The 24051-nt window shown below is 54.4% G+C and overlaps 6 protein-coding genes across 6 annotated transcripts; 3 read left to right on the top strand and 3 right to left on the bottom strand.

Annotated features, from left to right (window-relative positions):
* Positions 1-3222: 3222 nt before the first annotated feature.
* PHYSODRAFT_317345 (hypothetical protein) lies at positions 3223-5139 on the top strand (the record flags this gene model as incomplete). The annotated part of the gene is made up of 3 exons (XM_009534111.1): positions 3223-4082; positions 4129-5040; positions 5061-5139. 3 exons carry the CDS (start codon positions 3223-3225, stop codon positions 5137-5139), a joined length of 1851 nt encoding a protein of 616 aa, XP_009532406.1.
* Positions 5140-10146: 5007 nt separating this feature from the next.
* PHYSODRAFT_336537 (hypothetical protein) lies at positions 10147-11145 on the top strand (the record flags this gene model as incomplete). The annotated part of the gene is made up of 2 exons (XM_009534110.1): positions 10147-10747; positions 10838-11145. 2 exons carry the CDS (start codon positions 10147-10149, stop codon positions 11143-11145), a joined length of 909 nt encoding a protein of 302 aa, XP_009532405.1.
* A 451-nt stretch (positions 11146-11596) lies between these two features.
* On the top strand, positions 11597-12034 carry PHYSODRAFT_303862 (hypothetical protein; the record flags this gene model as incomplete). Its single annotated transcript, XM_009534109.1, has 1 exon — positions 11597-12034. One exon carries the CDS (start codon positions 11597-11599, stop codon positions 12032-12034), a length of 438 nt encoding a protein of 145 aa, XP_009532404.1.
* A 123-nt stretch (positions 12035-12157) lies between these two features.
* PHYSODRAFT_336536 (hypothetical protein) lies at positions 12158-13362 on the bottom strand (the record flags this gene model as incomplete). The annotated part of the gene is made up of 2 exons (XM_009534108.1): positions 12158-12878; positions 12947-13362. 2 exons carry the CDS (start codon positions 13360-13362, stop codon positions 12158-12160), a joined length of 1137 nt encoding a protein of 378 aa, XP_009532403.1.
* Positions 13363-16151: 2789 nt separating this feature from the next.
* PHYSODRAFT_336535 (hypothetical protein) lies at positions 16152-19306 on the bottom strand (the record flags this gene model as incomplete). Its single annotated transcript, XM_009534107.1, has 6 exons — positions 16152-16274; positions 16306-17337; positions 17396-18322; positions 18414-18686; positions 18773-18889; positions 18944-19306. The coding sequence occupies 6 exons, from the start codon at positions 19304-19306 to the stop codon at positions 16152-16154; spliced, it is 2835 nt and encodes a 944-aa protein (XP_009532402.1).
* Positions 19307-20463: 1157 nt separating this feature from the next.
* On the bottom strand, positions 20464-22713 carry PHYSODRAFT_303859 (hypothetical protein; the record flags this gene model as incomplete). The annotated part of the gene is made up of 1 exon (XM_009534106.1): positions 20464-22713. The coding sequence occupies one exon, from the start codon at positions 22711-22713 to the stop codon at positions 20464-20466; it is 2250 nt and encodes a 749-aa protein (XP_009532401.1).
* Between the last annotated feature and the right edge of the window lie 1338 nt (positions 22714-24051).

Here is a 24051-nt window from a genome sequence, read left to right as displayed (position 1 = left end):
ATGGTTCATGCACTACCACGTCGAGAAAGACCCCAAGTCAACAGATCTCGTCGAGACGGACCCCCAAGCCAACGAATCTTCGGCTGCGCCTGATTTCACTATCGATGTATTCTCTCCCGTTACTGTTCACGATGCTGCCCGGCTGCTTGGTGGCAAGACTCCGCTTGAGTTCGCTGTATTCGAGTGGCATTATTGTGTTCGCGTGACATTTCCTGACGCCGACCTGGGACAACGATGGACCAGGAGTGACCAAATTACGATTGACCGAATAGGATAGAGAATTGTAGTGATAGGATAGGGTTAGTGGAGTAGTTACTACGTCCCAGCGATCACCGATCATATTCAGTCACGACCACTGAGTCACCCAGCAGTACGACAGCTGCATGACAGCAGCATGGCCACAGTCCTCCACGATGGCGAGTCTACCTGTCCATGCACAACCGGCGAACATGCCCATACCAGCACGACCTCCTACCATCGAGCATGTCCATCTACACCTATCGAACCTCGAGCCGTGACCTTCGAGCAGGACAGCAGCGTGAGCTCTGGCCATCGAACATGATGCCACGACGGCCACGTGGTCACTGACCAAACGCAGTCCCGACCATCGCACTTAGCAGCAGCAAGACCGCAGCACGAGCCCAGGCTTTCCAATGCTGAACGCCCACGAGACTTCCTGTCATCCAGGGCCTGCGAGCATGGTCATCCACGACCATCGAACACGATCCGTCGCCAGCGGACATGACAGCAGCACGAGCCCTGTCCTCATGGTATCCGGCCGACAACAAGATAGCCCATACTGCCAACACCACGGCATCGACGACCACGTTGGCCCCACCGCACATACACGTACGTCATTGGGGTTCACATTGTGCCAACTAACTGGTATTTGCAATTTTTAACAGGACCAGCGCCAGCGACACGGCCATGGTCTTTGCAAGTGGAAGTGCTGCTAAAACGGCTTTCACGCCTGCGGATGCCCGAGCCATGACGTCAGGATTTCGCCTCTCGCTACCCTCCTCTCCCTGAGCTGCGTCTCAACTGGAAGCTTTCAAGAACGATGGTTCATGCACTACCACGTCGAGAAAGACCCCAAGTCAACAGATCTCGTCGAGACGGACCCCCAAGCCAACGAATCTTCGGCTGCGCCTGATTTCACTATCGATGTATTCTCTCCCGTTACTGTTCACGATGCTGCCCGGCTGCTTGGTGGCAAGACTCCGCTTGAGTTCGCTGTATTCGAGTGGCATTATTGTGTTCGCGTGACATTTCCTGACGCCGACCTGGGACAACGATGGACCAGGAGTGACCAAATTACGATTGACCGAATAGGATAGAGAATTGTAGTGATAGGATAGGGTTAGTGGAGTAGTTACTACGTCCCAGCGATCACCGATCATATTCAGTCACGACCACTGAGTCACCCAGCAGTACGACAGCTGCATGACAGCAGCATGGCCACAGTCCTCCACGATGGCGAGTCTACCTGCCCATGCACAACCGGCGAACATGCCCATACCAGCACGACCTCCTACCATCGAGCATGTCCATCTACACCTATCGAACCTCGAGCCGTGACCTTCGAGCAGGACAGCAGCGTGAGCTCTGGCCATCGAACATGATGCCACGACGGCCACGTGGTCACTGACCAAACGCAGTCCCGACCATCGCACTTAGCAGCAGCAAGACCGCAGCACGAGCCCAGGCTTTCCAATGCTGAACGCCCACGAGACTTCCTGTCATCCAGGGCCTGCGAGCATGGTCATCCACGACCATCGAACACGATCCGTCGCCAGCGGACATGACAGCAGCACGAGCCCTGTCCTCATGGTATCCGGCCGACAACAAGATAGCCCATACTGCCAACACCACGGCATCGACGACCACGTTGGCCCCACCGCACATACACGTACGTCATTGGGGTTCACATTGTGCCAACTAACTGGTATTTGCAATTTTTAACAGGACCAGCGCCAGCGACACGGCCATGGTCTTTGCAAGTGGAAGTGCTGCTAAAACGGCTTTCACGCCTGCGGATGCCCGAGCCATGACGTCAGGATTTCGCCTCTCGCTACCCTCCTCTCCCTGAGCTGCGTCTCAACTGGAAGCTTTCAAGAACGATGGTTCATGCACTACCACGTCGAGAAAGACCCCAAGTCAACAGATCTCGTCGAGACGGACCCCCAAGCCAACGAATCTTCGGCTGCGCCTGATTTCACTATCGATGTATTCTCTCCCGTTACTGTTCACGATGCTGCCCGGCTGCTTGGTGGCAAGACTCCGCTTGAGTTCGCTGTATTCGAGTGGCATTATTGTGTTCGCGTGACATTTCCTGACGCCGACCTGGGACAACGATGGACCAGGAGTGACCAAATTACGATTGACCGAATAGGATAGAGAATTGTAGTGATAGGATAGGGTTAGTGGAGTAGTTACTATTCGGGCAGTTATTCGCAGATTTGCGCGCTCAAGCGACGGTTCTCGCGCGCTACCCACCTCGACCACACCCAGGGGGCGCCTCAACAAGTCTACGACTTGCCCTCCTAACCTGCGAATGAACTCCTTTGCAAGTGGTGCTTGCTACGCTGATACTTGTCTTGTTCGTTGGTCGCTATGGCTAGAACTTGCGAAATGCAGAGTGGGCAAATATAGCAAAACCAATCGGAACGAGCTTTTCAACAGGCGCGGCCCCTAAGAATGTACCTATAACTGGATTTCTCCGAGAAGATGCATATTTAGGTACCAGAAAGAGGCTACTAGTGCAGACACAATTGGTAACCGTGCTCGGAATGCGAAAATGTGAAAAACAGCTCTGCGCATTCCGAACAATGCTCTGAGCGCGCGAAAGTTGCTGTGTTCCCTCCATATTGTGAAACTCATACATTACCGGCCATTTGCAATCCGGGTTGTATTTCTGGAGATCTCCAGCCTATGATTGGTCAGCTGTACGGTATCATCCACGATTCTGGCTGGTACGGCGCCCTAACAGCGGGGTGTTGTTCACTACTTTAGTAGCGCATCCAGTAGTAAATACTGCTATGTTTTGCTACCCGAACCCGATACAAAAATCCAGTGAGGGTAGCAAACAGACGCAGCGAAAAGCCGTAATACAAAGCCTAAGTACAATGTATAATACATGGGCTAATAGACATTAGGAATGGCTATGAAGTATAACTAAAGCGAAAGGTTGCAACCCGAAGTAGTTCGACAAGAGTCTTCACCATGACAGCACGCTATAAGCCGAAGCTCGTGAAGTTCATGACGTACAAGAACGGCGTCAACTACAGCAGCGATCACACCTTCTCCATGGAGGAGCTCCTCGACATCACACCAGACCACGTTTGCCGCTGGATGAACGAGCTGACGTACGGGAGTCCAGAACCAAGCGACGACATGAGACCTGTCCATCGCCGTTCAAGCACGCTAGAGTTCTCCAAGAAGGCCATCTCAACCGTCATGCCTCGCGTAAATTCGACGTGGGATCCTGTTACACAGCGTGACAATCCTACTCGCTCCGACGCTGTCAACAAGCTCATCAAGAGAGTGAAGAAGTTTGAGGTTCGCCGAGAAGGAGCCGAGTCCAAAGCTCGCCGTTCCGTCGAGTTTGACGAGTTCATGAACTTGTTATTGCTCGTGCGTACGAAGTGGGGGCGGGTTGAGACGGCAATCATGGTGAGCAGCGTTCTGACATTGCAGTGGCATATCGTGGCTCGCATAGATGACATGATGAAGTTGCAGTTCGCCAACATCTCGCCGAACAGCCAATATCCTTCGACGCTGCTGTTCCAGATGCGCTGGTCGAAAATCATTCATGAAGAGCGAGACGCCCCTGAACAAATAGTACTCGGAAGTATGGACCCCAAAATGTGCGTGTTACTCAACATTGCGGTCAACATCGAGGCCACCCCCAATGTGTCCAGCTCGGAGTTCATTTACGGCAACCCGAAAGACGGTGATCGCACCGTGCGTCGCTTTTTGGGGGATATCGTGAAGGACACGGCCTTCAAGAAGATGAAGACAGGCAAGCTCGGAACACACAGTCTTCGGAAGGGGGCGGCCACGTATGCTACTCGATGCGGAATGTCATAAGATTTTGTGAATCGCCGTGGGTGCTGGCGTACGCGAAAGGGTGTGGTCGATGCATATATCAATAACACAGCCATACCCAGACGCATGCACAGCGGCAGCGCTAACAGGACCCGCAGGTCCGTGCTTCTACAGACTGAAAGATGACATCGGTTGTGTGTCATTGGCGCTGCTAGTGGACGAGATTGCCCCGATGATCAAGCAGATTATGGGCGAGGCTGTGGCACAAACTTTAGCGCTGCCGTTACTGTGGGCGGCACTGGAGCCTGCTGACAACTACAAGTATATTTTGCTTCCTGACAAACTCAAGCGGAAAATTGTTCAAGCCTATACGAATGCGGGCGGGAGCACTGATCTGAATCCCGTGGAACGAGAGGAGTTTTACGTCCTGGGCGATGGCTCCCAGCTGAGTCTCATCACTATTGACAGCAGTGACAGCAACGACCAGCCCGAAAGCGCAGTAGTTTCGGGCCATCAAGGGCCTCACCCGGTTAGCAGAAGATCGGGAGGAGAGGGTACCCGCCGCGAGTTTGCCGCTCTTCACTCGCAGCTTGCTGCTGGACGACGATATATGGCGGAGGTGATGAGTGAAGTGCAGCGATTACGGCATGAAACCCAGCGGGAGATGCAAAAGGTTCAAGCGATATTGAGGCGCGTCGCAATGCAGCCTGTCATTAGACGAGAAAACACCCCAGTCACAGTTGTTTCAGAGCCGCTGGCGAATGCAGCGAGCCCACCTTCGCGTCTACAAGTGTCTACTGCGCGTCTATCAAAGCGACCGAAGGATCTATTCGAGCTGTGGCACGAGTTTCAGTTCGGCTGCTGTGGATTGAAGCCAGCAAAGAACTTCACGCCGATCGAGCGGGGTGCGAACAAGTTCGCATACTCTCGAAGAAAAGCCTTTTGGGACGTTGTGGCGAACCTCGTTCGACTAGCGATGCTGCGATCGACAAAGTGTACGTTGTGTATGGTAGACAGCTTTCGGTTTCGAGCATTTTGGCTGCCCTCCGCGCCGATCGTAAGCGAGGTGGTCATCCTAGCCTCCGTTCATAGATTTACTTAGTGCTCCTGACTTGCCTTCAACTTGCCTTCTAGCGTGCGGCATTATAATTAGCCAATCAGCGCCCGGTAGCAAACCCGGTTGCACGCCCTGCTGGTATTTATACATTACCGGCCATTTGCAACCCCAATGTTATTTGTAGAGACGAAACGTGGCAGCGTTGATTTCGGCGATCTCGGCGACCTTCTTGACCACCCCCTACTCCTCCAGCTTCTCGCACGCAACACTGAGCAGACTCGGGCGCTCAGGTTACGAGAAAAAATGATTTCAAGGCTACCCTTATCAATAAATTATTGTAGGATAAGTAGTATTTGGCCGGACACCCGACCCCTATGCAAAGCTTGCCACCTCGCTGTAGCCAATCAGTGATTTTTTTCTTATCATTTGATGCTTAATTACCTATTTTCATCCAATCGTCGCTCATTACGGTTAGGTTTATTCCATTCCTACTTATTTCTGGAATCGTCCGGAATTTCCTGCTTCACGCAAATAAGTAATCATACAAAACTAAAGATGCTTCTCGTTCTTACTCGATAAGTGTTATACCTGCCGGATGTAGCCACATTCAGACTTGCCCAAGACTGACAGCGAGCTTCTCGTGGTCTCGACAACCGTCGCTGGAAGGTCAAGGCCGACTCCAACACGCAAACCGCTTTGGGTCGTCTTAAGAGGTACCATGACCCTCTGGCTCTGGCTGCCCCGCAGGAAGCGGTGGGTGGCCCGGTGGAGAAGAGCGCAGCTCCTCGAAGCGCGGCGTCGGGTCGCGGTAAGGCGCCTGATACGCGCGCTGGTCGTAAGACGGCGCGGCGTACATCGGAGCAGCATACGCAGGGGCCCTGTACGAGCCCTGGCCAAACTGGGCCTGATACGAGTGGGGCTGCTGCTGCTCCGGATACGGCGCGTGGCCATGAAGCTCGGCCCGAAGGCCAGCGAGCTGGTTTCGCAGCGAGTCGTAAGACGACAGGTCGGCTCGACGATCCACACGGCCATGAAGACTGCGAGTTTCTTGATAGAGCGAGGCAACATCCTCACGAAGCCGCTCCACGGCACCAGGCTGACCAGCACGAGCGGCAGCCTCGCCGCCAAGACCGACACCAAGCGCAATCTCGAGGACGTACACACGGTCCCGGAGAAGACGAATCTCCTCTTGCTGCAGGGCCACCACCTGACTCGGGGCCCCAGCATACGGCTGCGTCGCCTCAGGCTCGTAGCCATGGCCGTGCTAGGCCACCGCCGGCCCTCCTTGATCGTAATGGGCAAATCCACTACCACGTGGAACGAGTCGTCCGGGAGCGGCGGCTCCATGGCAAGCGCCAGCTGCTCGTAAAGTGGAGTGGTTACCCTGAGTCGGATAACTCGTGGGAGCCCGTTGAGCAGCTCCAGGCAGACTGCCCGAAGGCTGTTGAGATATGGGACGAGAAGCAGCGGCAGCTTCGTAAGTAGTCCTTGGCTTCTTGGCCGGTACCCGGGGCACGGTAGCAGACGTAGTCGCACCACGCCCACGCTCTTCACGAGCTTTGGCTCTCGCCTCTTGCTTCAGCTCGTCCGTTTTCGAGTGGAGCTTGCGCTTGCTCACGAGTTGAGCGAATTCGATGAGGAGCTCGCGCACGTCCAGGATTGCGGACAGAGTGCGATCCTCACGAAGTTCTTTGAACTCTTGGTCGGAATACCCTTTGCGTTGGACGTAGCGCCAGAAGAGGTCTTCCACCTCGCTCCAGGTCATGTTGTCATTCGCTTGACCCAGTGGAAACCCCACACAGGATGGAGTCCACCCTTGCCCTCCGGCTTCTTGCGAAGCGTGGTGAACTCCTTCAGTGTGAGCTTGTGTGGTGCTAGTAGCACACACCGGGCGACTTCAACGTCGCCAAGAAAGAGTGGCTCTTTCTCAACAAGAGCACGCTCATAGGAACCCCTCGAGGTGTACCCGCCGATAAGGCCACGAGGAGCCGGGTGCGGCGCACCAGTGCCAGGCTCGGGCGGGAAGTAGCCCTGCGGATACGTGGCACTACCGCTTGACGAAGACTCGACAGCAGTCGCGGCAGCCGACTGCCTGGCGTGTGCCCCCGAACGAGCAGCGTGGTACTGCTCCTGCTGCTCGTCGAGGTCGTTGGAGAGCTCCTTGGGCTCATGGACGGCACCCTCCTCGTCCTCAGACTCCGAGTCTCTGAACAGCTTGGAGCTGGAACCGCGAGGCGACCTGGAAACGGGACGCTTCTTCGCCCTGGCCTCTTCGGTCTTCGCAGCGGCAGCCGCCTTCGACGCTTGGGCACGCTCACGACCTTGTGCCAGCGTCAGATGCTTGGGTGGCGACACCGCCTTGGGCTCGGAGCCCGCGTCGCTCGACGACTTCTCGGCAATGTCCTCCGTGTCGGCCATGACGACGTCGTCTTCTTCCGCCTGCTTGCTGTCGCCGACACCGGCGCTGGACTCGACGTCCTCGGCCTCCTTCTCGGACGGAGCCTTCGGGAAGGGCGGAGAGCTGGGCGTGCTGCTCGCCGCCAGTGCTTCGTCTTTGGCAGCGTTGTCGCTGCCCTCGGGTGAGCTCTCACCGGAATCCACAACCAGCGTGCAGTTCTTGATGTTGGCCGACCAGTCGAAGGCCGGCTTGGCCTGCTCCGACTGGGGCCGAGAGCTCCCCTCATCACTTGGCGTGGCCTCGGGAGTCTTGCTCCGACTCCGAGACCGGCACCCGCCCTCCGGCGTGCTGCTACGGGAGCGCACCGCCTCCTCGGCCGCCTTCGTGGCCTCCATCAGCGTGGACGACTCGTCCTTGGCCTTGGCCGCCCTGGTCTTCGGCCCTACGGCCCGCGGTTTCGAAAGTGATTTCGCACTGCGCGCACTGCGCTTTGGAGGCATGCTTCCGGTCGACGTGGAGACCCTGCGGCTTGCTCGGCGATGCGCCAGTTGCTCTGTGAGGCCCGGGAGACGAGGCGTCAGAGCTCGCGCCGTTGTCGATGGATTTCGACTTTGCGAGTGAAATGTGAGTCGCAGGCGTAACCTCGCTCTGATTGGTCGATAAGATCGATTTTAAGTGGGGGAGGATGTAACGGGGTTACATGGAATAGTGACTCTGTCACTATTAAGGGATGGCTACATCGGTCACTCCCCTGGATAGTGACCCAAGTGGCCTCGGAGCCAACAGATACATTTTGTATGACACAAACTATAGGGAACTTAGGATTTGTATGCAGGCCAAATCTGTACCAACCTATAAATACATTCAGTCTTAGATCTACCGCATTTCAAGTCAAGTCGTCCCCTTCAGACCAGGGACACGTGAACGGCTGTTCACTTGGAGTTTGTATACTCCTGCTTCCTCTGTGAAGAAGTGTTGTGTGCCCCGTCACAGTTTGCTACACTCACTAGATTTTTGTATTGGGTTCGGGTAGCAAAACATAGCAGTATTTATTACTGGATGCGCTACTAAAGTAGCGAACAACACCCCGCTGTTAGGGCGCCGTACCCGCCAGAATCGTGGCTGATACCGTACAGCTGGCCAATCAAAGGCTCCAGAAATACAACCCGGGTTGCAAATGGCCGGTAATGTATGAGTTTCACAATGTGGAGGGAACACAGCAACTTTCGCGCGCTCAGAGCATTGCTCGGAATGCGCAGAGCTGTTTTTCGCATTTTTCACATTCCGAGCACGGTTACCAATTGTGTCTGCACTAGTAGCCTCTTTCTGGTACCGTCGACACCGCATGAATTTGCATATCGCGACGTAAATAAATGTATCAGCCGACAACAATGATCCAAAGCGCCAGCGACGCAAATAAATGCATGAACCCACCGCATGTTTATAACCAAAGCGATTTGTGGCTCGGAGAGGGTTACCCTCTCGCACCTCACAACGCAAACCGCCACCAGCAGCAGATTCCCATAACTCCCCTCCTAAACCAAACATTAGCACGAGAGGCCGCCCGCGTGAGCTTCCTTCTCAGCTACCGCGACTGAACCCAAGTATCGCGCTTGATCCTGCTCTAGAAGGTATCAATCTCCGCTCCAGTGGCGCTATCTTGGAGGACTCGCGGCGTCAGCGACGGCAAGCCAAACAGACCGACCGGGCGCGAACACTTGCACGTCAGCGAGGCAGACGTCAGATTGAGGAGCTTGCTTTGGCGTACCAGTGTGCGAAGGTATCGGCCGCGAAAGAACAAGAACGCTACGAGCGGCTAGCAGCAGCAAAAGCAAGTGAAGTTCGGCGACTAGACCAGTTGAGAGTGCGTGCAGAAGCTAGAGAGGAGATAGCGATCTCCGATGCAGATGCCCGAAAGCTACGTCGAGCGGCTGGCTACGGGAAGAAGAAGACGCGCCTGTCTGAGGCGGACCACCGCCTCATTCTCGAGCTGACAGGGTCCGAGCCCCAGCGCAAAACTGCGTTGCGGCTTGGTACAACCCAAAGTACCGTTAGCCGCCACCTCCGAAAGCGATTGATCATGCAAGCTATAGAGGCTGTCGTGAGCGGTGGGCAACCATCGAACGTAGAGCAGTCTATAGCTCTAGGTGTTAACGTCAATGAAGTCGTTTCCTTACTGTGCAAACTTTGCTTTTTGACCTTCGCTAACAACACCACGAGTTCCCTGGTTGTTTGGATGTGTCAGCTTGTCTCAGCCACGCCCGAGTTGATGCATTGACACGTCCAAATAACTTGCATCATTGTTGTCAGCTGATGCATTTATTTACCTCGCGATATCCAAATTCATGCGGTGTCGACGGTAGTTATACAGTAAGCGCGCCCACTTCCGGTACTGGTATAAATTAATATCCCGAATTAAACGATGCAATCTATTTGGAAAGGTTTATTTTTACTAAACCCTGGTGGGAGTTTTGCGCGAACTACTGCACACCAGTCATTGCCACAGAGCAACAGCCGCAAGCCCGAAGCAGGTCTTCATACCAGAATTTTCACTGAGCCAAACAAGTACAAGAACGCCATGGGGGCCTGGATGAAAATACATCAGAAGCGAGGCCTCATACAGAAGGCAGCCGACTGCCCCACGATGTCACAAGCAGCGCTCACAGCGTGGACAAAAGTACACTACAAACTCAAGCGCGCACCGGCCCAGTCGACCGTGTCCGACATACTCAAGAAGGCTGCGTTGATCATGAGCAAGGACTACGGCAATGGCAACCGCCGCAAGCCCCTGAAGGTGACCTCGGCGGCGCTGGAGGCGCGACTGTGGGCGTGGATTCAAGCGGTGGAGGCCCAGAACGTCTGTCTGTCCCGCGAGCGGATAAGGATGAAAGCGATCGACATTCAGCGTGAGCTGTGCGACGCATGGGACCTGGGATTTTGCGACGGCTGGCTCACTGCATTTGAACATAGGCATCGCCTTCGCTACCGCAATCGACCCGGCGAGTCTGGATCCGCTGATCCAGCTGCTGTAGCTCAAGGTCGTCAACGACTCCAAGAAATCACGGATCTCTACCCTGCAAAGGACATCTACAATATGGACGAGACGGGGCTTTGCTACGCAATGGCCCCAGCTCGGTCTATTTGTACGAAGCGGGCGCGAGGAGTCAAGAAGAAGAAGACCCGTATTACGCTTGCTCTCACGGTGAACGCTGACGGCACGGACGCACTACCGCCGTTGTTCCTGGGTCGCGCCAAGCAGCCTCATTGCTTTGAGAAGCGCTCTGCAGAAAGCCTCGGCTTCTCATACCGGGCTAATGCGAAGGCCTGAATGACAGGACCGATATTCCGAGAATGGCTACACAATCTGGATCGGGACATGCGAGCGGCAGGGCGTCATATCTTGCTGCTGCTAGATAACGCGTCTTCTCATAAGACCGGCGATCTGGTGTGTACAAACATTCGCGTGGAGTTCGTACCCCCGAATACTACTACCTACTTGCAACCTATGGACGCCGGCATCATTGCACTGTTCAAGCGGGCGTACAGGAGAAGGCAGATTCTCTGGGTGTCCGAAAAGATCAAGGACGTGAAGAAGCTGAAGAAGGAGCCCTACGCGGTCGATCAGTTGCAAGCTATGCGGTGAAGCAAGGAGATCTGGCAAGAGCTGCAGGATAAGTCGGCCATCGAAAACTGCTTCCGCCATACTGGAATTGTTTTTAACGGTGTAGATGAAAGGTGCGGCGATTCCAACGACACCACTTATGACGAAGACGTCAGTGTAGAAGATATTATAATTCGTGCTTCGCAGTTGAGCTTTTAAAATATATTTTACGTGTACAGTACTTCATTGTGGTCCCTTTATAATAAAATGGCAAATCTTAGGAGATAGTCGGACCTCGTTACCGGAAGTGAGAGCTTTTAGAATATAGGTACATTCTTAGGGGCCGCGCCTGTTGAAAAGCTCGTTCCGATCGGTTTGCTATATTTGCCCACTCTGCATTTCCCAAGTTCCAGCCATAGCGACCAACGAACAAGACAAGCATCAGCGTAGCAAGCACCACTTGTGTTGGTCCAGCATTCACGTGCAACCCACCATGGCAGAGATTCTTCCGTGTGCTCTACTTCTTTTGAATCTATTCAACATCTCGGGCCAGCTCTCCACTTGGAGAATGCATTACGGGTTTGCACTGGGTGTGCAGCTTGGTGCGTGCTACTCACTGCTCTTGCTTGTGCTGCTGCTTCGGGGCATCTGGGGCCCCATCGCCCTGCCATTTCTCCGACTTGCCGTTGCTCAGGTCATGTATATCGTCAGCGCAAGCGCCATTGCTGGACTTGCCGCACTGAGGTTGGTCTACTGTATCTATATGCGAGAACTGCTGCTGAATCACTGGCCTCGGGATGACCTCAGGACCGTTCGCTCCGACTACTACTTCATGGAGTCAATCACGTGGACACTTCAAGCGGCATTTGTCGTGTGGACGCTGCTTGATTTATTGAAAATCCGTGGTCTGGCGCAACAACATTATTGTTAGGACGTCAGTCACAGCTAGGATCATCCAGCAACTACTACGAAGAGTGACCAGGAATAGGAGTGAAGCCACCAAGAACGTACGTAGCAAATAACCACACATTTCGTGCAATCTTGTCTCTAAATATTATACTTCCAATTCAGCTTCTTCAAGTCTCCACGTCTTTCTAAACGAAAGTTCTTTGCGTCCTTCCTGCAGTTCCTGGATATAGTTGCATACGGACGCAGTGATCAAGTCTCCGTTCAAAATGGGTCGGATAATCTCCAAGTCTGCTTGGATCGCAGGATCATTCGGCATCGTCTCATAGCGATACACAACCACCCAACGCAGCGTCACCGATAGCGTTCTACCCGTCAACTTGTGTTTCCGAGGCGTAACAGTGAGACCACAAATACTGTACTGCCACGACGCGGAAGCGGACACAGGACACAGCGGATCGTCCGTCACCGCGTCGATGTGGACCATTCCGTGAGCCGGCGTGAGATCCGAGCACAAAACGTAATTCTCCGTCCAAGACCCTTGAGGACGCTTGAAACTTGAGCGCAAATAATGCACCGGAGACTCCGCGCTGTTGAGAAGCTGGGTTGTGGTATCAACGCCCAAGTGGCGCTTCAGCGTCGCAGCTATTGAGCCGAAGTAAGCGAGCACAGATGCGTAGACGACCTCCAAAGATGTGTGAGGAATCTCCGAGATGAAGACGCTCGACACCAGTGTGCAGTCCTCACAACCGGAGATATCAATGTGAGACAGCGGCATCATCGAGATGTCCCCTGCCTTCTTCATCTTCTTGTCAATCGTCAGTTGCGAGAACTTCTCCACGATAGAGGGCACCGTCGCAAGAGATCGTCTGTTGTGTTCAATCAGCATCCGTCTGGGTCACGGCCTAGTTGGGTGTTGAAGTGGAGCTCCCTAAACATTTCGCGGCCACTGGAATGCAGGGGACTTTTGAACACGGCCGTCTGCAGCGAAGCTAGCAGGAGTTGGTGCTCTTGAAACAGTTCTTGGAGCTCTCGGTGCGCTTTGTCACTCTGCCGAGCGATGTACTTCTCCAAGGCGCAGCGTTGTGCTGTGACCCGTGTGCGTACGTCGGGTATCTGCTCGGCCCATTTGGACTGGAGGTCTAGGAGCTCGTGCTCCATGGCTGTCACCAGTGCCCTCACCATGCGAAGCTTGTGCGTGTTGGTTAGTCTTGGCTTGGCGTGCTCCAGTTCGTCAATTGCTGCGAGCCCGCCATTTTCGACGTTCTGACGACGCTTCTTCTTGGTGGCGCTGGTCTCTTCGGGGAGGGATTGAGCACTGCGAGTAGAGTAATGAGGTAGTACAGACTCCATTGGGGTCTTGCTGGTGGTGGAGAAATGGGAAAGTGAGTGAGTGAGTGTGAGCGAGGCCTACTGGAGCTCTGACTCAGAGCCTCTGAGTCCACAACCCAGCAAATCGCAAACCCAGCAAGCCTCCAACTGTTCGGGCTCTTGATGTCAGAATGCGCCTACCGTATCGCTCCTGTCCTAAGCGAACGTCAATGTACGTTCTAAATGTTAGGGTTAACTTTTTTACCAAATAATTGGTATCTAAAACCTAGTATTTAGGCTCATTCATTTGACCCAAAATTGGGCATGAAAGGCGTCTACCTGCACATACCTGGGGGTTATATCTTTCTGCTGCTACGTATTCAAGCTTCTTTGTATATCATGTGGCGTTGGTCTCATGAACGGTCTGGAAAATGTGTTTCCATCTACGAGTGATTACCCGTCGTCTATAATTAGCTGATTAGCGCTGTAGTTTCCTCAACCATATGCCATAAATCAGGCTCTCATTGGCCAAAATAGAAATTCGCTTAGGAGAAAACTTCTCTTAGGACAGGAGCGATACGGTATATTACCGTCATGTGCTCGTGCCATGCTCGGGTTTTGAGCTGTGCAGTCATCCTGACGATGTGTTGTCCACAATAAAGTATCATTTTCATGATACTTTTAAGTATATATATGTAGGCGTAGCGATGTGAAGAAGGGAGAACCGCCTCCGCTGCGAGGCCTCTGGCGGGTGGCCGCGCGGGAACTTGGTCTTATTCTTGGTTCGCTGATCGCGACAGCAAAGGGTCGAGATCATAAACATCCTTTCTTACCTGGTGTTGTCGCCTCGCGGTGAAGTTGTAGCTATAACACATTAGAAGTTAAAACATGTATAATAAAATAATATGCACTACGTAAATGACATGTGAAGTAATACATAAAGGTGTTCTAACTATTCAAATACTACAGTACTACTATTCGCATGTCAATCCCAGCAAGGCACAAGTGCACTGCGACTACTATGATATGTCACCCCACCAGAGTTCGTGTCAAATGTTGAAGTGCATCGGAACAAACACGCTTCGAGATTCGTCGTACTGTATTCATGATAGGAGTGTGAAACTATCGGATCGAAGTTCACACATAGTGTCAACAGAGAAACAAATTCAAAAACTTCACAAGCGGAGACGAATAGCAGAAAACAATAATATTAATATTTCTAGCTTCGTTTTACTTGAGCTTCTGGCTTCGTTAGACTTGAGCTTCTGGCTTCGTTAGACTTGAGCTTCTGCTAACTTCGGACATCCTGGATCCGAAAGAAAGGTGAGGCTGGAATTTTGTACATCTAATATGACGTACAGGGGGCGGCTTCAGTTACGGTGACGAGAATCGTGGTACAGCGATCTTTTTTTGTGTGGCCGCTTGCTGCGTCACTCGATGTGCGACTCGACTTCATCTCCCAAACGACTGTCGTCTCTAGACGAGAGATTGCTGCAATGTTGAAGCACCTTGACGCACTTTCGCTCAGTATGACGACCACCTCCAGCTTGTTCCGTGGGCTAATTGCCGACGTTGTCACCCCAGCGCTGCACCGCGAAGACTATCTTGATGCTGCGAAATAAAAGCAATGCGCTGGTGGTCAGATAAAAGTAAAACGCGTTGAGCATCATTTGCAGTACCTTAGTCGTGAAACAGATACTGTGGTCCATACCTCCGGCACACAGGCCACGTACGCGACGCTCCGACATGTTGATGTCACCGCAGTTCTGCGCCCCGCACAGCAGTGTGTGGCTCGCAGTACTGTTAGCAAGTCCGGGGTGTCACCGAGGACTGTGCGGTGGCACCCCCATCATGCAATCGCGAGGAGCAGTACACGAAGGGTCTTCGAACGGAAGATGACGAAGCTGCTGAAGATTTTGGGCCATCACCTGCCCCTCGCCTGCCCATAGCAACACAACATTCACACCGAAAGAGTCTACTCTTTTCCACGCGCAAACAATAATAAAAAGGAAATACAGTACCGATTGTTGTCGACTGACAGTGGGTCACCATGTCCATGCTTTCGAAGTCGTGGCTTCTTACCAGAGTTCCCAGGAATTAAACACTGCGTGATGCAGTACCGGATACGTCCTGCGAATGTTGGATGGCACAATGACCCCTTCGCCAAAAGAAACATGAGATAGACTGTCAGCGTGTTGATCCACGGCGACGAGTTGGATAATCAGAAGAACGAGACAAACCGTATCGAATGGCCTACTCGCGCTCTTCACCCGCGCAGCTTTTGGTTTAGTCCACAGCTTCCAACACGGTAATCTCCATTGAAGCAAAACTCCAAGCTCACTCGTTCCTTGCCATGTGTGCTCGCCGCAGCTTCTTTTGAAATGAGGAACTCGAATGGGGCCACAGAGCCACGTCCCAGACCGTTGGCTTCAAAGCATATTCCGAAACAAAACAACCGGTTAACGGGATCAAGTTGATTGCAGTCACCTTGTTGCACTCCGCATACTATGCAAAGAACTAACGGAAATGGAACAGCGGCAGATGCAAGAAAATGTCGAGCAGGTATGGGCTGCCGCCATGGATTCTTCTTCGCCAGAGGAGCCATGGGGGCCTCCGACAAGTTCTGTTGTAACGGTACTTCGAAGCCTTCGAAGTTCGAAGTACCAAATCTTGCAGTCTTCCTAAGCACAATAACACAAAGCAACTCACCCAAAACCAACCATTAGAAATGAAAAAAAATTCTTGACGGGACTGCAACCTGATCGTGCTCGTGCTCCTTGCTTCTTTCCTTCTTCGCAGTCCTTTCATTCCTTCAACTCGGGGCTCAGCGCTCACGTGTAGTACATGCGGTTGCGGACGTCTGCGTGCACCTCTGCGAACTCGTACGCCGACGCGGTCGAAATGCTGTCGGAGCCCGTCGCCGATCCGCCGTCTCCACTTTCTTGTTGATAGATCTGTGCGCGCTGTGCAGCAAGCTGCGCGCACTTGACGGGTGTGGCGACCGAGCGTGCTGCGCGGAGACGTGAAGTCCAAGTGGTAGGTCAGCCGTTGGATGTCTTCCGCTGACAGGTTGTTCTCGTTGAACAGCACCGTGTAGTGGCACGGAACGCTCGTGCCTTGAGCGCTGCTGTGCCCGTACAAGTAGAAGTCGAAGCGATGCGGATCAACGACCCCCGTGTCGATCACAGTACCTGGCCGCACATTGCCCTTCTTGTCGCCGTCTCGAGGGTTCACTAGAAACGACCGCAGACTGGTGCGCTTGTTGGCCATGATGAAAGTGATCGGCGGCGCCTTCCCGGTCGAAATCATCATGAAAGCCTTGCGAATAGCGCTAACTTCTCCCTTTAGAACGTCCTCCATCCGGCCTTCGTCCACTCCATCACGGTAGTAAATGATATGCTCAGGTTCGCGCTCGGTGCTCTGGTAATATGCCAGAAAGAGCTCGCGCAGCATGCGCGGGAGGTGCTGGACGTCGTTGGAGGAAGTCTGCGCCGCCACTCGCGACACATAGTGAGCAGAGTAGCGATCCATGGACGCCACGACAGCAGCGATCGACGGCTTGTCCATTCCCGGTCGAGGGTGCTCCACGCAGGCTCCGAACACGATGGTGGGGGACGAGCTTACGAGCGGCAGTGGCTGTCGCAAAACGGCGTTCTTGCCGTTAAGCTTTAGATTCACCTTGAGGCACAAACCACCGCAGATCTGGGCCAGGTCATTGGAATTGAGCAGCGTCGTAGCTACCACGCATTGACTTGGCAGTCCCAGCACAGTGTCGGAAATGTACTTGATCCGGCCATACTCCTCCGAGTTGTTGTCCGACTTCACCACCATTAAGAGCTGCGGAGGTCCGTGCTCGTTTTCACGTCTCGTCAGCTCTTCATAGCAGAAGGTTACCAGGCTGTCCAGCGGCATGTTGTCATACTCATTGTAATGGATCCGAATGGGCTTCGAGAAGACGAGTCGATGCTTTTCCCCCACCGCAGTCAGCCGATCCAGAAAGTAGTCAAGTTTATCATCCTTCATATCGGCAAGTACAACGATTCCCCAGTTCTGGACGTGGACTCCATCCACAAACCGCTTGCCTCTCAAAATTCCATTGACCACTCGAAGGCTGCTCCGAGACGTTCGCGTACTGAACGTCCGGAGCGTCTAGCACCCGAGCTCTCGTGCGCTGGAAGCGCTCGTCTACCTCCAAGCCAAACGCAGCCATGTACGGATCCTTGTCGAATTCTGCTTCGCGAACCCGAGCTGCGATGTTTGCTTGGCGCGTCCTCGGATCCTGGCTGCTCATGCGAATGGTCTCTCTCGCGTCGCTCTCGTCCTCGTCATGGCAGAGCTGGCCTTTTGTCACCCTGCACAGCTCGATTGGTAGCCATGTCTCCGTGTCAGGACGTCTGCCGCCGACATTCACGGGGGGCAACGTCGGGCACTGCAGCTTCAACTTGTACCGCCCAAGGAAATAGGCAGCGACCGACATCTCCGTTTCTTCGATCGTGATCATGGTCATGTCGGCTGGTTGGGAGCTCACGCCATTAATCGGTCGCGGGCGCTCCGAGCGGTGAGTCGGCTCGACCTTGATCCTTCGCAGCACGCGAGCTAGTTTCTTCACTTCTTGCTCTGAAAGGCGGCGGATGTCTTCGAGTCTGCGTACGGACAGAGCTTTCGCCACTAGATCTTCGAGCGGGCCCTCAGCGTAGCAGATTCTCGTGGTTTGGTCCACATTCAGCAGCAACTTCCGTTCTGTCATCCGCAGAGTTTGGCGGTATCCCCAGCACAGTTCCTTCCCACTTGATAAGGATTTAGTCTGCGTCGTCGTGATCAGCTTCGAGCCCGCGGTAATTAATTTCTGGGAACTCTGGTAACGCGCCACGGCGTCGAGAGCGTGGAGAAGCGGCTGCACATCCACCTTGGGGTCCGCCAAGTAAGTGTCCATGGCTGAAGTGTCGATCACTGCTGACAACTTGATCTGAACAATGAACGTCTGGCCACGGAAATTGCGCGACTGCAGCGTCTCCACACTTCATCTGCTTTCAACATTAACTACCGGGCGGGGATTGTGGGTCGCAGTCTCGGGGGTGGACGTGGGGTCGCACATCCTTAAACTCGTACGCGTGCCACGAGAACATGGCCGGCGAATAGAGCGTTGCCGCACCGTCATGGACGACTCGGTGACCCTCGAATACGGGCTTGTACTGCTCCAAAGCTCCGCTAATTGCGCTCGTCACGACACCTTTCGGGATCGGACGATCTGATCGCTCATCTTTAACCGGTGGACCAGGCTGCGTTGTTCCCCTAGCATTAACTTCACCGGGCTCAACCGATCCAGCATCTCCCGGAGGCCCATATATCGCATTGATACACGCGCGCTCCACCGCAATGTCGTATTGAAAGATTTCTTTAGGCCGCGACCGAAGCCGTACGCCGAAAAAATTAACCTCCAGATCAATGGAACAGCCTTGCCGAGCTGCAGTTGTTGGGCGGTGGCACAGCTGCACTCCTTTTTGTAAATCTGCATCATCCGACGAAACAGCTTGGGACTCTGCACGGCCACTCCACTCGTATCGCCGCTCTGGGTCCATCGTGGTAGAACCAATACCCTCATAGCCCGAAACAGTCACTTGACCCACTCCTGGTCTTTGTCGGCCACGACCGCCACCGCCGCGATCTCCATCCCGCCCTTTGCTTTGGAAGCCACGGCCGCCGCCGCTGCGTCGAGGATCAGTGTTGCGTTCTCGCCCGCGGTGATCCTCTTGCCTGCGTTCTCGGCTGCGGGGACGGACTTCATCTCGCCCTCCTCTCTCGTCTTCCCTGCGGTCCTCTCGTCCCCGTGAGCGATCTCGCGCGTACCGATCATCACTCCGGTATTGGTCTGCACGGTCTCCTCGATAGCTCTCGCTATGACGATAGTCGTCCCCCCGATGCCCTCCAGCGCGGGTGTAGCGGTCGTCGGCTTCGTGCTCGTGTTGACGATCGTCACGCCCGTCATATCCACGGTTTCGGCTCGTGTAGTCGGACGAACGCGGGTAGCCGCGTGGTTGTTCGTAGTCTCCACTCCAGTAGCGTCCAGCACACATACTCGAGCTCTTGCCGTCGGAACAGTGACTCAAGTTCGGGCTGCTGCACTCGGTGACTCGTTCCGAAGTGAGAAGGCTTTGAGTCCGTCCCAGAGGGCCAACCAACCGACTTGGCCGTTGACTACCAAAGCAAGTTCTGAAAAGAAGCGACTCGCTAACGGGATTAAACCTGAGGGAGCACATGCAAGTTTTATAGGGTTCCAACCGTCTTGCTGAAGCGCCAATTGCCAACGAATGCCTCGACTGAGTTGTACCGTGCAGATTCTTCGCAATTGGTCTTGATGCGATGCGGCGAAGGGAGAATACCCACAGAGATAAGTCGAGCAGGTTTGAGTTGTGCATCAGGCATCACCGACGTAGCCCAGCCATGTCAAGTTAAGGGGTCGAGCAGTCAACTACTAACTTGAAGCTGTTCTGTACAATTGTATCTGCACCAACAGCCCAGCGCTCGCGAGCAACGAACTTTGGGTCGATTCCCACCTGTAGAGACAATAGACCAACCTCACTGCAGCAAGTCCGGCAATGACGCTTGCGCTGACGATATACATGACTTGAGCAACGGCAAGTCGGAGAAATGGCAGGGCGATGGGGCCCCAGATGCCCCGAAGCAGAGTAGCACGCACCAAGCTGCACACCCAGTACAATGCCGTAATTCATTCTCCAAGTCGAAAGCTGGCCCAGGATGTTGAATCGATGCAAAAGAAGCAGAGCACACGGAAGAATCTCTGCAATGATGGGTTGCAGTTGAAGGCTGGACCAACACGAGTGGTGCTTGGTACGCTGATGCTTTGTCTTGTTCGTTGGTCGCTATGGCTGGAACTTGCGAAATGCAGAGTGGGCAAATATAGCAAGCCCATCAGAACGAGTTGCTTTAGACCAAAGCACGCACAATTTAGTCAGATCACGGATGGCATCCCGAGAGTTGGATGTTAGTTAGCTCATCATTCACCGATTTTTTTTATCTAATGCAAAATCATTTTAGCCTTAGCGATGCAGTCCTGCTCAAAAGCGTTATCATCGTCCTACCTGCACCTCACAAAATTCCCAAAGCTTTTCTCGAATTCCCCATTTACGCCACAACGTCAAACTCGCGAGACGGGGTGATGCTCTTCGCGCAGCGGAAGCCGACCATGGGCGAGCGGTCGTAGCCTTCGCTGATCGTGAGGAAGCGGTTGTGGTGCTGGGAGTCCAGAGCTTGCGGGAAGTACCAGTTGGGATCGCTGTGCGTGGCGGAGATCGGGTAGTAGCTGCTTCCGCCTCGAAGAACAACTCCGCACGTGTGCGCGTCGCAGAACTGGTCGGTCATCTGCCACACGTAGCCCACTAGATCTTCCACGAGAAACTTGGTCGAGCGCGCGCTCTGGAACAATCCTACGGGACTCAGCGTCGGCAGTTCCTTGCCATGAACAACCTTCGGCAGTCGGGTGGTGTCCAGCTGGGGTCCCCACGGGTACGCATCGTAGCTCTCACCATTGGAGGCGACGTACTGCCACTCCCAGTCATGCGGTAGACGCTTGCCGTAGTACGAAGCGTACGCTTCAGCGTCCTCCCGGGCGACATTCACCACGGGGCTTTGCTCCAAACCCGAAGGAATGCTCCAGGACGCAGGGGCGCCGTTGCGGTTCTCCCAGTGCAGCAGGAATCGGTCCACCGTCTTAGGAGTGTAGCCGCTCGCCGTGAGGAAGGTCTTGTACTGAGCGTTGGTCACCGGGTGCTTGTCGATGAGGAAGTCCTGGACGAACAAACGCGCCGAGTGGTTGTTCCAGGGGCGGTTCTCCCAGGGGAACTGCACTCCAGTTCCGAATTGCGCGAAGTTGGGCGTCCAGGCCGACACGGGCTCGATCTGCACGCCGCTGACGTTGAACCACCAGTTCTCAGTACCAGCGACGCGGACCATGTCGTCGGTATTTGTCTCGGTTCCTGAGGTCACGGTAGTATTGGTACTGTTGCTGCGAACGAGTTGCTGCTGGAGCAAGTTCCTCGTCGTGGAGTATTTCGCCAGCGGCTTGGCCGTCATCGTCTTCATTTGGCCGAGAAACTCCGCCAGGTCGTCGCTAGACTTGGTGACGTAGATGGCGCCGAACGCGCGCGGCTCCAGCTCCACCTGAACAACGGATCCGTTGCCCCCAGCCTTCTTCTGGAGCTCCACTCCGTGGTAAACGTCGAACACGCGCACATCGTCTCCCGACTGCGCTGCAGTGAGCGAGAGTTTGTAGGTCGTGGCGTTCTCCGCGGTGCTGATGAAGGTGTAGAGCGCTTGGCCGCTCTTCTTGGACGCAAACACGCTAGCGTACAGTCCGTCGGAGGTCATGGCGTAGTACGGAGTCCAGTCTCCAGTAGCGACAATGGCTCCGAACTTGCGCAAGATGGCGAACATCCGCTTGACGGTCTCATCTTCACGCTCGGTCATGGCGTTCCAGATGCCCCAGACGTTCTCCCAGACCACGTAGCCGGCGCCGTTGAAGAACGACATGAGCAGCTCGTTCGTCCTGTCCAGCGACCAACGCGCGCAGACCTGCACCATGTGCCTCGAGTCGAGGAACTTGGAGCGAGCCACGGGCGGGAAGTGCGAGAAGCCGTAGTAGTAGCCCCAGCTCATCGGGTTGTGGCTCAAGTACGCGGTGGGCACGCCACCCTCGGGGGCCGCGACCAGCGGCTGGCTGCAGTTGTAGAAGGACTTGGGCACGCCGTACATGGTGTCGCCATTGAAGCCGTCCGCTTGCAGCTCCGGGATCGTCTCACTCAACGTGGTAATGTCGGCATTGTACATGCGCACCATGGTCTCGAGCCCCTCTTCGTCGCGTGTGCCGGCGTCCCAGGGGTTGTACGGGATGATGACCTTGATGCCTCGACGGTGGAAGTCGGCGATGACCCCCTTGACTCCATCCACGCCCCCAGGTAGATCCCGAAGCAGGTCCCATTGGTTGCGGTTGTCCACGCCAATGTTCGGGTACGCCGGCCAGATCAAGACGCTGTCGACGGTGCCCACGCGCTTCTGCATGCCGTCCACGTACTTGTCCACCGTGTACTGCTGCGTCTCGCGGTCGTAGATGTCGCGGTCGTTCATCATGAGAAAGACCTGCACGAAGTTCTGCTGCGTCCACTGCGTCTCCTTGATGTTGTACACGTTGCAGGCGTCGCTCGGGTTGTAGCGGTTGGTGGCCAGCTCCATCTTCTTCCAGGTGGTCCAGTCGCGACGCCATTCGTCCAGAGCCTCGGGGCTAGCGGGGCCGTCGATGACTTCGTAGCCGTCGGGCTGCTGGTCCCAAGCCGCCGCTAGGCCCAAGAGGAAGCAGGCGAGACCGACCGAAGCGCGCATTGATCCGACTTGGAGACGTGATCTGTGTGCGGCGCCGAGACTTCAGGAATGACGCTTGGGAGCGAAGGGCTCCGCTTCAAAGATCGTCGAACGTAGCTCTTGCAGCACAGCCACCGGAGTCATCTGATTTCGTATTGAGCGCAGGTCTCAGCGCTCGTGGAAGGCTGTGCGCAGCGCACGCGCTGGGTGCTCTCCGTATGCATGAACTGACCTCTACCCTAGATAACGCGTTTGTGGGGCTGGCGGGCGAACTCCTCGTTTGAAATGATTGTTTAGTAGATCGGTCGCGGATTCAGGCGAGGATTGGAGATTGGTTCTTGTCGGAGTGACGAAGCAAACTGGTTGAAGTGAAGCACTGGAGTGGAGAGAAAGATGAGAGATAACGCCAGTGCACGACATCAATTGAGTAAGGAACGGGTGGTGGAGGAGATTGTTGAGAAGAGCTGCGCACACTGATGAGTCATGGATTTGAGCAAGCAGCGACAACCGGTCGAGTCGACGGAGGAGTTTACTGTGGAGCGAGGCAACTGAAGCGTTCGTGTGGAGGAGATCTCGTCACTGTTTGCTGTAGATGCACTCGAAAACGCTGTTCGACAAGAATAGCGTTTCTGGTGTTGGCGTGGCATTTCATCAGATCTGCCGCCACCGAACGACAATGTTGATGGTTGGACAGCGCAATCAATCACGCTAGACTCGTGTCGTAAAACTCTCACGCTTACATGCATCGCACCGCGGCTGCTTCTGGTGAGGATCCTCGTTATGAGAGCACCCGAATCGATAATTCCGCAAGCTGTTAAACTCTGGCATTTCAAGAAATCACCAGTGCAAAGAAGTTTGCGACTTCATCCAAGCGCCATTCTCCGAAGCTTTTCCGTCAAAGGTGTGTCGTTGTTGAAGACTCGCACCTTCCTGTCAAGTTATGGGGGCACTTGCACGACCACGTTATCGGGACCCAACAGCGTTTATCGATAAGCCTCATCTTGTTTTTCTTCCTCGTCAAAGCTGTTCTTTCGATTCAAAAATCAATCGTGACAGCGTCATGAGTGTCATGCAACGCGAAGACCGGGAGTTGTTGTCTCTTGGTGTTTGTGAGGGGGCGAATGACCGCGCACATGTGCTGTTCTGGGCGATAGGGTTGGAAGTTGACGACCAATTGCATGTCTACAAGCAGAATAGCGTTCGATCACGGAGTCTCAGGGTCATACTTGGCGGAGAATCTTGCAAAATCGTAAACAGAAGCTGCACACACCACCTCTCATGATCTATACCGATTGTCACCACAGTCGTGTAAGTTGGGGTCGCAGTCTACTCACAACTCAGCGCCCATGACATCATCCA

This window comes from Phytophthora sojae (assembly GCF_000149755.1).
Source record: "Phytophthora sojae unplaced genomic scaffold PHYSOscaffold_7, whole genome shotgun sequence".
In the NCBI taxonomy this organism is placed as follows: Eukaryota; Oomycota; class Peronosporomycetes; order Peronosporales; family Peronosporaceae; genus Phytophthora; species Phytophthora sojae.
This window is presented reverse-complemented; position numbering and strand designations above follow the sequence as displayed.